This window comes from Emydura macquarii, unplaced genomic scaffold, assembly GCF_026122565.2.
Source record: "Emydura macquarii macquarii isolate MOO-44397 ecotype Brisbane River unplaced genomic scaffold, CSIRO-AGI_Emac_v2 contig_1939, whole genome shotgun sequence".
Classification (NCBI taxonomy): domain Eukaryota; kingdom Metazoa; phylum Chordata; order Testudines; family Chelidae; genus Emydura; species Emydura macquarii.
The window spans coordinates 83,747-97,423 of NW_027132076.1; the positions used below are offsets into that span (position 1 = coordinate 83,747).

General features: G+C 49.6%; 1 protein-coding gene across 1 annotated transcript; it reads right to left on the bottom strand.

Annotated features, from left to right (window-relative positions):
• Positions 1 to 201: 201 nt before the first annotated feature.
• Positions 202 to 11,101, bottom strand: LOC137159816 (killer cell lectin-like receptor subfamily F member 1). Its single transcript, XM_067558279.1, has 6 exons — positions 11,017 to 11,101; positions 8,939 to 9,037; positions 6,619 to 6,759; positions 2,674 to 2,828; positions 1,949 to 2,061; positions 202 to 325 (listed from the first exon to the last, which is right to left on the bottom strand). The coding sequence occupies exons 1-6, from the start codon at positions 11,099 to 11,101 to the stop codon at positions 202 to 204; spliced, it is 717 nt and encodes a 238-aa protein (XP_067414380.1).
• Positions 11,102 to 13,677: the final 2,576 nt, after the last annotated feature.

Here is a 13,677-nt window from a genome sequence, read left to right on the forward strand (position 1 = left end):
AATTACAGCCCACTGCCCGAGCCCAGTGAGAAGGAACGAGGGGAGGAAATGTGAGCTGAAGGTGTAGCTGAGTCCAGGAGCTCCTGGGGTTACGCTCTGCCCTGGTTGGAGCTCTGTCTAAAGCCACACTCTTGTCCCAGGAGACTAAAGGCAGGTACTTTGCATTACAGAGACACGATTACGGATCCTTTGTCCCCCGGTTTATATCATGGCAGCTTTTTTCTGGCAGATCCATTTGAGCTCAGAACCGCATACGTCAGACTGAATCTGGGTGTCTTTTAGCCGACCGCAGCTGTTCCCTTCAGCAGGGCCCCAGACTGAGAAGCTGCAGACGTAAAGAGAAAGTCGCTGTCATTGTGCTTCCCTTCCTTTGTCCAAGCCCCAGAGATGATATTTTTCTTGAGCTTCCTTCTCTAAGGGGAAGCTTGGCTCTGGTGTTGCCCTTCATCTCTGTAACGTTCCTGCAGCACTTCAGCTGAGACAACATCCCAGCCTGTGAGATGAGCTGGGGGGGTCTCTGGCAAGGAACCAACAAGGCTGAATCTCGTGGGGCTGGTGACCTGGTACAGGTTGGTTGGAAGCAGCCACCTTGAGCTCCCACCTCAGTGTTCCCTTAAAAACCAAGCCTGAGTCTCCTGGGTGAGAGGAAACGTGCACCTGTGACCGGCGTAAGGGACGGCTGCAGGGAGCCTGGGGGCTTCTCCAGGTGCACAGTGAGGGCTGGATTCACAGAGGGACTGAAGAACCTAACGGCCACTTTCAGTCCCTGCCTCCCAGACTCGCGTCTCCCTGGGATTGACAAAACCCAGCTCAGCGGCCACCAAACCCTGGAGGTGCTTACACTGCTCAGTGCCAACGTTTGCAGAGTCAAGGTTTGCTACGTGCCTCTCCCCATCTGCGCTGCTGCCTCCCCCTGGCTACCGGCTGCCTACGCCCCAGCATGCTGCAGGAGCCAGCGGCAGACAGGCCTTCCACTGCCGGGGGGCCCTGATCTGACAGGCATGCGCAAAGGGCGCTAATCAGATTGGGCCCCATAGGCCAGCGCACACAAAACGGCTGGGAAGAGCAAGCGCTCCCTGGTCCCCTGACCACGGGGCTCTAAGTTACTTGTCTGGAGAGTGGGAGACCCCAGTTCTACTCCCCCTTGTGCCTGCAGCGAAGGGATTTGCACTGGGGTCTCCCACCCCCTGGAGCAGCAGTCGCTACCTCTGAGCTATAGGATAGTCTGAGCTGGGAGGGGGGGTCCCTTAGTCTCTGCTGTTGATGCTGTTCCACTGGGCTACGTAACTTAAGTAATTGGAGCAGAGGGACTAAATGTCACTTCGGTGCATGTTGCAAAGAAAACATTTCTAGGCCCCCTCAATGCCGGCTTCTTGGAGCAGCTAGTCCTGGCACCGCACAGGGAGAGGGGATTCTTGCTTTAGTCCTCAGTGGAGCACAGGGCGGGTGAATAGAGCTGAATGGCCTGGTAATAGCGACCACCGTGTAAATTACAGTTTAGTGTCCTGGGGCGGCAGTGGGGGAGAGAAATACCAAACAAGCCCAGAACAGTAACATTTAACTGCAAAAGTGGGAATCACATGAGCAGGAGGACGCTTGTTGGATGGGAATTAAGCAGCTATCACCAGGATAAAATGCCTCCTATTTAAAATGCCTATTTAAAAACACCGTGAGAGAAGCGCAGACTAAGACTGGCTACATTTACAGCGCTGCACTGAAGACTACCTATGCCCACAGGACAGCTTCTCCCCTCGGTGTAGGTACAGAGGCGGCTACACCAAGGCCTTTGCTGGCGCAGCAGAAATACCTTTAACCAACGGAGCTAGGCTTGTAAAACTTTCCAGTGTGGCTAGGCCTTAGTTCGACGTTGTACATTTAACATCAGGAAGTCACACAGTGGCGCTTTCCCCAAGCACCTGTCCAACAGTACACGTCAGGCAGCACTCACCGCGCTGGGTCTAACGGGGACCCGTCCACCCAGGTCCACGTCCCCTGCGGGGGTGTCACTTTAAGTCCAATCCAGACATAGCTTGCGTCTCGTATCACATCCTGTATGAAATCCTGGGAAGTGCAAAGCCGAGGGGTGGGGTGAATGTGCTGTAACAGGCTAGAATTCCCTGAGCGCTCCTGTTCGATACCTGCTCTTGGCTACAGTGGCTCTGCCCGTGATGCCAGGCAGAGAACCCATCCGCACCTGAGCTAATTCACCCTCTCCCTTGGGTGGGCAGAGTCCCAGGGCAGGGGCAGGAAATGTGGCTCTCTCTGTGCAGACATGGTAACACCACTACCAGGTCTGGGGGTCACAGGCTGAGCTGGCCCTTTAAGGGGGTCCTGGGTTCAGTCTCACCTGCGACTAGGCACCCCTAGACTGAGAGGTAAAGGCCGGGTGGAGTTACAAGGGCAGCCCTTAGGGGTGCAAAGGCTGCAGGAGCCAGCTGGGAAGGGACGTCAGGGCTGGAAAATCTGTGGTGGTCTTGCTCTGAACTCCGTGTTCATAAGCCAGACTCAGAGAAGGGGAGAAAACACCCCAGTGGGCGTTTGATTAACTGGGGACAAGGAGAAATGAGGCAGGGGGATTGAGGCAGGCTGGATATAAACCCCACCGCACTGGGACTGTGCTCAGTGACGCCTGTCTCTCTCCAGCTGGAGGTTTATGATCCTGTATTTTGTTACCATCTCCTCCTGGGTCTGGAGCACCAGCATGCGAGAGCTCTTCCGCGAGCAGTCCTCATGGCTCCCAGTCCAGGCTTCACGCTCTTTAGACAGCCAGTAGCACTTGTCCCCATGCAGCTGCCAGTCCCTGGGGCAGAGTTTGCACGCGGAGCCCTCTGGCAAGAGAGATGGGAACAGAGGTGTCGTTAGTGCTGAAAACTCAAACTCTGCCTGGCTGAAAACTCCTGTTCAAAGCTGATTTTTAATGGAAAATGCCATGGTGACCACAATGAAAGTTTTTAGTTTGGCTGAAATTTTTCGTTTTTTGATGGGGGGAGGGGACTCAAAACAGAAATACTGATGGGGGGGGTGAGAGGGAGGATTTCATTCATTTTTGGAGGGGAAATAAACACTCTTAAACCTCACCCCCACCCCCATTAGAAAAGAGAGGAAGGACTGTCACTTTTCTACATCCTTCAGAGGACATCAAACTTTTATTTCTTTTCATATTTTTCATGAACTAGGTTTGCAGGGTATCAGCTCTAGTCCGAGATATTGCTTACGTTTTCTCCTACAGGCATGGAAAGAGCCTTCAGTACTCAGTGTACCAGCGAGGGCTGTTCTCAGTGGTCAGTACTCAAACAGCAGGGCACGGCGCTGTAGGTCTGGACTGTGGGGCACTGGCAGAGCTGGGAGGCCAGAGACGTGTTGCTCTCTCACTAAAGCTCTGCTCCGACTCACTCACAACTTCTGGGCTCAGTGCAGGACTCACTGGCTGGGCCCATCTGGATTGATGCAGTAAAATGTAATTCCTGGGGTTTGAGCGTGTCAGACCATAAAAGCTGAGCAGAGACAGGCCCAGCCTGTGCCCTGACGGGAGACCTCGAGGGAAACTCAGCCTTGAAACAAACAATACGGGTGACGGAGTGAGGCGGAGGGACACCCTCTATTAAGGCAGAACTGATCCCAGTGCCCAGCCTGGCAGTAGGGGGCGCTGTGCCAATGCTAGTGCCCTGGTTCTGCTGAGAACTAAAGCAAGGCCCACCTGGGGCACTAAGAACATGAGAGCGTCCATGTGGGCTCTGCCCCCTGTCCAGACGGCTCAGTGTCCTGTCTCTGACAGTGCCCGTACCAGAGCTGCAGGGGGAGTGCACAGAGCAGGGTAATTATGGAGTGATCCACCCATCTTTCACTTCCAGCTGCAGGTAGTCGGAGGGTCAGCATGGCACCAGTCACAGGGTTGTATCCCTGACTGGCTTGGCTAATAGCCATTGATGGATCTAGCTTTCATGAACTTATTTATTTATTTATAGCTCAGTTACCCAGTTCTTTGGCCATCACAACATCCCCTGGCAATGAGTTCCACAGGTTAGTTGTGTCTCATGTGAAAAAGTACTTCCCCTCATATTAACCAGCTGCCCATTAATGTCATTGGGTGATCCCTGTTTTCTGTATTGTGGGAAGGGTAAATAACACGTCTCTAGTCACTGTTTCCACACCATTCGTGTCCTGTCATCTTTGTTTTCCAGGTCCACTATATTCTTTTGGAGATGGGGTGACCAGAACCGTACAGAGCATTCAAGGTGTGGGCACTCCATGAATTTATATAGAGCCACAATGATATTTTCTGTCTTATTATCTACCCCTTTCCTAACAGTTCCTAACATACTGTTCACCTTTTTGACCGTTGTTACATATTGAGTGGAAACTTTCTAGAAGTATCCACGGTGACCCCAAGATCTCTTTTTTGAATCATAACAGCTCATTTAGAACCCGTCATTTCATAGGGACAGTTGGGATTATTTTTCCCAGTGTGTACTACCTTGCACTTATCAATAGTGATTTTCATCTGCCAGTTTGTTACCAAATCACCCACTTGTGAGAGCTCCCTCAGCAACTCCTCACAGGCAGCTTTCGCCTGAACTGTCTTGAATAATGTAAATTCTGCAAACTTTGCCACTTCACTGTTCACCCCCTTTTTCCAAATCATGAATGAATATGTTCAACAGCGCTGGTCCCGGTACAGGTCCTTGCCGGATGCTGCTATTTACCACTCTCACCTGTGAAAACTGACCATTTATTCCTACCCTTTGTTTTCTATCTTTCAACCAGTTACTGATCCATGACAGGACCTCCCCTCTTATCCCAGGGCTACTTCATTACCTTAAGAGCCTTTCATGAGGAAACCTGTCAAAGCTTTCAGAAAATCCAAGCACACAATATTGACTGCATCTCCCTCATCCACCTGCTTGGTGACTCCCATGAAGAATTCCCTTGACAAAAGCCATGTTGACACTTCCCCAACAAATCATGTTTATCTACGTGTTCGTTAATTCTATTCTTCACTGTCGTTTCTACCAATTTGCCCAGTACTGAAGTCAGGCTCACCAGGGTGTAATTGCCAGGATCACACTGGAGTCCTTTTTAAAAATTGGCGTTACATTAGCTAGCTTCCAGTCATCTGGCTCTTCCTGAATACTGGGGGCTCTGAAACTGTTCAAATTCCAGCCTAGGTAACTTCCATTTGCCTCTCTGAAGCACCCCCTGCCAACAGGCTGTGGGATTCTTCTTCAGCCATTTCCCTAAGTCATTGTATAGCCGTGCTGTGTGCTGCTGAACAGCTGTTGAGTTTCACCCCAGAAGTGGCTGCATTTCAGTAGTGGGGGAAATGATTCCTGAGAGTGCTATGTAGTTTATAAAACACTCTGTTATCCAACCTCTACAGACATGGTATTATTACACTATGAGTAAAACTGCCTGTATTCCAGCAATGGGAATTACTCTCAGCACTAGATGTCACCGCTGATCCTCGGCACAAACAGCTGAGAATTAATTTGCTTTACTTAGATTGTAAACTCTCTGGGGCAGGCGCTGTCTTTTTATATGTTTTACAGCACCTGGCACAATGGGGCCCTGGTCCACAACTGGGCCTTTTGCCCCTGCTGCAATACAAATCAGTAATAATCAATACTTAGTATTACAGTAGGACAGAGAGGCCACAAGCCTGGATAGGGCCCCATTGGGCTAGATGCTGCACATAAACATGGTAAGACAGTCTCTGCCCCAAAGAGCTACCAATATAAACAGCTGGAGCTACACAAAGAGAAGCGGGATGACAGGGAGAGTGAAATAACCCAATTGGGACAGAAAGATGCAGCCACAGCATTTATCTTGCACCCACCAATTGGGACCAATGAAAAGAAAAAAAAGACAGAGGTGTTTGGGGTGTATAGTACATCAGAACCAAACCTAAAGCATTACAGCATATTTAAAAGTGCCCCATCTACTGAAAAAATCACCCTGCTGTCTGAACATTGTTTTCCTGCTGCAGTTACAAGGAGACTGGACTGACAAAAAATTGCCTTTTTTCAAAATGAAAGTCTTTGAAGAAAACTTGTTACATTTTTACTTTTCTAGTTATTGTTGAAATAACCTTCCTGCTACCAAACACAGACTAAAATATGAAAGTTTACTCCCATGGTTAGCCCCCTTTACACTGTCACTTTGAAAATGTTGCCATCGCTCATATTTTTATCTCACTTCTTGTGAAGTTTGTTGTTTTCTTTCAAGCCCAGCTCCTGGAGTCATGGGATTATGTGAGAATCTGTTTCATTAAAGAAAGTTTCCATCTGTCATAATTGCAGAGAAAAGCTTGACAGCATGACCCAAGTGCAACCTAATGGCTCAGAAATCAGAAAGCAAATCTAAAGAACCCAAAATGTCTAATTTTCCTACCGTAAGCCAATCTCGTGATTTTTAGGCCTGACCCATGGTTTTTGAATGCTTGGGGATCACAACACTGGTGTAATGTAAGGGCCCTCAGTATGAATGAGAATCTGGTCCAATGTATTTCAAGCTGACAGTGTCCCTTTAACGTGGTTACTGGGTTTTTAGTCACAGCGAGAGTCCTGCAAACTTTTCAGGGAGAGCAACTCCTGGTTCTGAGACAGCAGGAGCCGGGGTTACCTGCCAAGCTGCCATTGTGGGGTTCACATAGAATTTGTTTCAAACGAGACTGGAAATCCTCCAGGCAGGAGCTGCATTCAGTGCTACTGACGATTCTGGTTTCGTTCTTCTCCGATATATTCATAGTTCCTCTGGTTTGTCCTTCACATGGGACGTGCAACTGGGAAACTTCAAAACAGCATCACAGTCACTTCTAAGGCAACTATTTAGGGATTAAAACCCAGCCTGTGGAGGGTGTGAAATCAGCAAGTGTCCATCATGGCTCGGGTAGGGGCAGAGACAGGAACTCAGGCCTTGTCTACACGAGAAAAATAAATCGACATATTTCTGTCGACTTTCAGCCACTGCTCTAATTATAATTCCAGCAGTGGCTGTTGTCCACACTGCTCTTCTCGGGTCAGTGCAGAGCACTTCCACCCACCTAAGCTCACAGCCAGGAGCAGGGGGCAGCCACTCTTGTCCCGCCCAGTCCCAGCTCACAACCAGGAGCCGGGCAGCCACCCACGACTTGTCCAGTCCCAGCTTGCAAACTAGCTGGTTGCGCTTACTTGTCAATTTGCCAGGTGTGACAGCCCCTCCACCGCTCTATGGGGACGCAGTCTCTGCACTGACACTGCATTGCCCTCGCTCTGCCCACAAAAGCCCTGCACCTCTCGTCGAGGGGGTTTTATTTTGTCAAAAATAAAAGTGCAGTTTTTGTCAGCCGGGGTGTGTGTGTGTGTGACTGTAGTGTGTGTGTGTGTGACTGTAGTGTGTACACCAGCACAGTTTTGTCCACAAAAGCTAAGTTTTGTTGACAAAATTCTCTAGTGTCGACCAGGCCTCATTCACTACAGGTGTAAGCAGGGTCTGAATGAGCTCTCCCGACATCTAGTGATGAACTGGGGGAAAAGACCCCAGGAGCCGACTGTATTTACATAGACACGCCTACTCTCCCGAGGCAGTCAGCAGGCAGACTTGCTTCGCCAAAGGGATCGATTTTGGCTGGTGCTGGGTTACAAATCGCTCTAGACTCAAAGACCTTCCACTCCACCGACAGGAATGTATAGATTAAAGGACCATCTACACCACATCACCGACTCAGTGAGGGACAATCCACTACTATGGACATATCTACTCCCCATGAACCACATCCTATGTAACCCCTGCCATAAGTGATGTTCCCAAATTACTGATCGTCTTTTGTTTTTTCAAATCAAACCCTCGACCCCTGTGTCCAGGTTACTGCAGATTCTGCATTCCTTGCACTGGTTAAAACTTCTCACCCAACTCTGCTCTCGTCAGTAATCTAGACACTGTACCCGGATGTCCAGCAGATATTTGTGTAAACTGAATTGTTTGTACTTTTAAACATGACCTTTCATAAAATGTATTACATTGAACGCAGGGCAATGAAAGGTTGTTATCCCAACTGTACCGGGAAAGGGCAGCAGAACTGTGCTTAGCCTGCCCTGATTGAGGGGCTCACTGTAACCTGAACCTCACCTGCTAAGCAGGGGGTAGGGATGCCACATCTCTCTGTGGCTCAGAGTGGGAGTGGGGGTGGGGGTTAGGGTTTGACAGACGGACGGTCAGTCAGTGGAGTCTGCTTGAAGAGTCAGGATATGTCTACAGAGCAATTAAAGTGGATTCAATAGAGAGTCCTTGTTTCTATTCAGTGATTACTAGAGTGAGATCAGATCACTGAGGAGCAGGTCTAGGGGCTGGCCAGACCCTTAGGCCAGGTCTGAGCACAGAGTTGCAGGGAAAGCCAGGGAAGAGGCTCTAGCAATCACTAACAGCTGAAATCACTCAGAGCTGGGTTTGGGGGTGGGGGAATTTCAGAGCTCAGCATCACAGCAGCAGCAGAGATGAGCAGCAGAGATGAGCAGCAGCAGCCATGAACCGATTGCAGAGGTGGCGACAGTAGCAGAAGAATTAATCCATGGCTCCCTTCCCGTTTTGGGGTGGGCGGGGCAGGGAACCCACGCGAACAAACCTCTGAACTCTGGGTCTTCGCTGACTAAGGACGAGTGAGTGGGGTGCAGCGGAGGGAGTGGCATGGTAAAAGTGATATTTGTTTGTTGGGCTTTCACACCGCAAAGTGGTAAACTGAGGCAAGGACACTGCCCAGTGTACGGTGGGAGGGAGGAGTGTTTGCCGATACCACCTGGCAGAGGGGTTACGCACAGTCTGTGTGTTCCACTTCCTCTGCCTGTGTAACAGCGATGCTGTCCCAGTCAAATCATATGTGTCTTGCACTACGCTCCTAACTGCACCTGTTTGTACAAATAACATACGTGTGGCTGTGCAAACAACTCAGTGACCTTGAGTTACTCACCCCAAACAGCCAACACTATCACAGCCCCCAGCAAGATGAGGATCCCAGCCCCGGCCAACCCTACAGTGACCCAGATCCAGCGCGGATACCAATGGGAACCTGTAAGAGACAGTGTTTGCTGACCAGGGATCCTAGTTTTCCGGGTTAATAAAGCCAAAATTCTCTGATAAAAAACCACTAAAATCCACATATTTCCTTGATTAAAATGAAAAGCTGAATTTTAGTTTCCCGACCCACAAATATATATAGGTATCAATTGAACACAATGTTTTATTGATAAATATTTAGAAGTTTTAAATAAGTTGACGCCTACCAACGCCATCAATCATTGCAATACAATAGAATTAATAGAATTGCCATTTATATTTCTGACACATACCAAATACTTCAATGTCTGTATTCTGTATTTTCAGCAAATTGTTTGTTTTTTTTAAAAAAAATGCACAAAAAATAAAGCGAAAATTGCTTTTATATTAGCTTTACTCACTTTCTGAATTAGTCCTAGAGGCTGAAGTGAAAGTTGAGATGCATTAAAATATGAACCCACATATGCCATTGAGTAACTGTTATAGTCCGGGAGCAGTTTACTGGAGTATATTTAGCTGTGTACATTTAAAACACGTTCAAAAATCAACCACAAGATGGCGAGGTAACATGTGTTGAATAAGTGACACTGGTACTTGCAGTAAAATTTAGTTAATAGTTAATATATCTTTTTATTTTTTTCACAAAATGTAAAAACTAAAGATTCTGCATAAAAATTGCACAGTCTGTGTTTTTCCCTGGCAAACGGATTTGGCGGATCCCTGATGGTGATGCGCCATCAGCCTCCAGCATGAGGAACAATAGGTTGGGAATGAGTTAGACCAGCACCAGGCACCTTTGCGCCTGGCTAACCAGGTCCTCCCCAGGAGTTGCACCAGTGTAATTATGCTGGTTTGTAACCGAAAATCACAGTGGCACCAAATCTGTGGGCACATCAGTCTTCATTCAGATCCCTGAAATGCCATCTCCAAACTTACATGTCTACACGGCAACTGGGAGGTGGGAGCGTGTGTCTACCTACACGACTGAGAGGCACGCTCCCAGCTGCAATGTAAACCTGTTCTGTGTCTCTCTAGTCTGCTCCCTTCTGCCACTGCAAACCCTGAGAGATACATGCAGTGACCAGCCGATGGCGCTGTGCTACACTTCTGCCTCTGCCCCCTACACACCTCTTTCCTCCGCCAATTGGAAACCGACTGTGCCCTTTGCTGTGGAACGTCTCCAGTATTGGCCTAAAAATTCCCCGTTTCCAAGACTTCAATAATTTTCCAAGCAATTATTCCTCCCCGGCAGCTTGTCAGCGGAAATATTTGCACAAAAGGGGCCCAAACACAGCTATAGTGAACTCGTTTCAAAATTCAAACCAATATAAGGGGAGATTTGCTGTGGAATTACCCCACTCCTAGCCTGGAAAGGAAGGAAAGAATTGACAGCTGGGACCACTGACGTTCACATTGAATTGGTGCAGCGTTGTCTGACCCCCTGGCCCTTATGGAAAATGCAGCATTAGCCTTCGTTTAGACCAAGGTGGTAAGCTCCGGGACCCTCCAGAATGAGGATGCACATTTAGATTTCATAATAAGGCTACGGCACATTTTCCATTGTCTTTCACAGCAGTGTCGTCTCATCCAGTTGTTTGCATTCATTGTCCTAAGAAAATACACTTACTGGTGGGCAGTCAAGCACCACACCTGTGGATTTGTCATAGTCCTAAAATTTACTGGGTGCTTTGTTGGTTTACTACCTTCCCCCTGTGCAATTACACTGTGCCATGCTGCAGAAACCGCCAGACGTCAATGGTGCTATTCGTGGTGGTAAATCCTACACCTACGAGTCAGAACAAGCTCTCATCCCCTCCCTGAAATGCTGCACACAAAGGCCCCGGGTGGGGTTTTCAGAGGTGTCCAGTGGAGTTGGGCGCCCAACACCCTTAGTAAATTTCAGCTCCGTTGGGTCTCTGTGAAGCCCCGGGCACTCCCTGTAACTGCTGTGTAGCAAAAGTAGACACCCTGGAAGGATGCCCAGTCACTTACCTTGGGCCCCAGCTCCAGAGGGTTGGCCTGGTTGTCTCTGCTTCGGCTGGCGGTTTAATACTGCGTAGCCCTCTTCGTCCTCCATTACCCAAGCTCGTCCCTGGTTTGATTTCCCAGCAGGTGCTCAGACGGGGAAAGGGGGCCCACTAACCGGCCATCACACTTGGTCTGTGCAGCTTAGGGCTGCCACCAGCACTGACTGTTCTTCAAGAGAAACCAGACAGGAAATGTAGCCACCGAGTGCTGGTGTGGTCTGCGCTATATCTGTCTCCTCTGCCCTCCTCTGAGCTGGACTGCAGAACTGAACTGGTTAGACAGGACGGCTTTGAGCACAAGTGGCAAAGCAGAGTGCTGGTATGTGTGTGAGTGGTATTCTGGGGCAGGGCTCAAAGAGGGCAGAGTTAAGGTTGTTTTGTGGGTGGGCTGTTTCCCTCTGAGTGTTTATACATCAGTGATGTATGCTGGTTTGCTAGAACAACTGCATATCACATTGTGTTTTGTTTGACCATCCCTTGGTGCTACAATCCGGCAGGTAAATAAAGAGGTTTCTGGAATTAGTGCAGGCAGTTCAACACTAGGAAGCATTGCAGCCGGCCAGAGAGCTCGCTGCCAGCTCGACCTACTGGAAATTGATTGTAGCCACATCAGCAAACACACGCGCATGACACTAACCCACGGGCTCTCACAGGAAATTGCCTTTGGTCAAGAAATCACGTAGCACCAGGGGGGTTGCTCACACCATCAACATCTTCTGATGCTGCAGGCTGTCTCAGATCAGCGTTTCCTCTCCGTGCTCAGTGCTGCCCTTCCCGGCTCTGAACTCCCACTCCCCACGCTCCGCCTGTGTCCCAAAGACCAGACTCACCCATGGCGTAGATGGGCAGGACTGCAGGGGAACGGTAACAACGAGAAGAGGCCAAACAAGTGTCGTGTAGCATGACAGGGCAGCTTATTATTGCAGGTTGCCAGTGGAATTTCAGCCTTCTGAGAGGGCACATCCTAGAATCACGCCCCCTCAGCCCAGTAGCTGTGGCAGAAACCAGCTTTTTTTCTGCTTAATGTTTGCCCCTGCGATTGATACAATCAGTTCCCAATCCCATGTTCCTAGCATTGTTCCCGCAGCTCAGCAGGGTCTATGTGCAGATGGAAGCAGAAAAACAGACGCTGGAACGCGGGTGGCAGGAGTCGCTGCCTGCTTCTCACCAACTGCAATGTGAAGACATTTTGATCCCTTGTGTCAAGGGCTTTGCCTGAGGCACAGACGGGCTTCTCAGCCTCCATCGATCGCCTGCAAAGTCCTGAGCAGCAAAGCTCTTCTGAGTGACAAAGAGGCCTGCGGGATCTGTGTTGTACCCAGTGACGTACACAATCAAGGGGTTTTCACTGGGAGGCGACTGTAACCCATTTCTGAGAAAGTAACACGCAGATTCAGACAAATGTTCAGAGTCCAGAGCGATGGGCTTATCTTTGGGGGCCAAACACTAACCAGCTCTGCTGCAGTATGAGCCACTGTCACTCGCCAGGGCAGTGGAAGTGCCTGCTGCCCTTTGGGTTATAACCTGGGAGGTGGACTCTAATAAAATCTATCTGGGCAGCACTGGGCCATTTTCCAGTCACAGTGGGCTGTGGGGCTTTTGTAATTTTATGTCTGATTTTGAAAGCAAGTAGTTTCTAATGTGAGGTGAAACTTGCGGGTTCGCAAGACAAATCAACCTCCTGAAACGGGGACAGTCGTCTGGAAGGGTTGAGAGCTGCTGGTCTAGTCTCCTGAGGTCTGTCACACTTCGGTCTCATTTCAGTGGTTGGGTGGCGTGTGCGGGTGCTGGGTGGTGCTGGTGGCCTGTGACGTACAGGAGGTCAGACTGGATGATCTGGTGGTGCCTCCTGGCCTTGAACTCTCTGACTGTGACTCCGTGAGGGACAGACAGATTGGCACTTGGCAGTTAGTCCAGGACATCACCGGGGTCTGGGAGCGCTGAGGGGGACGTTTATAGCAGACCGGGGCAGTTAATTGAGAAAGCAGGGGAAGGGACAATATGCAGCCATGTAGGCCACCACTGGGGCCCAGTCAGGGACCTCAGAAAGGGTGAGGGAAGGGCCAGGAAGAGGGTGACAGTTAGTCAGTCAGGGCCCATCTGCTTTACACCTTCCACCATGCTTTTAATTAATTAACTTAATTAATTAGTGGGGTTGTTATGTTGGTTTGCATGTGAACTACTAGTGTGGGGAGAATAGGGGACCCTGGTATAGGAAAGGAGGAATGTCCCCCATTCTCCTGCCGTGCCCTGGGCTCTATGGTATGGGGAAGGGGTTATGGGTGACACAGCCTGTGGCATGGGGGAAGGAAGGAATGGGGGGACACACAGGGCTCCTGTCATGAGGGAGTGCGGAGTGGCTGCAAGGAGTCCCTGAAATAGAGAGGATGGGAGGGGGCACCCAGGCAGCTTGTGGGGGGAAGGGAGGGATGGAAGGAGCCCCTGATGTGTGCAGTGACTTTGGCCTACAGAAGCCACGTGTGTGTGACCCTTTAGTTTATCATTTCTTCCGGGTCCTGGCCCACCAGGATTTGTGAATTCTTTGCTGTACAGGCACCCTGGATCCGATTACAGGTTTTACTCTCTTACTCCTACACTGAAGCCAGTCCTATTGGCAGACTTTGCA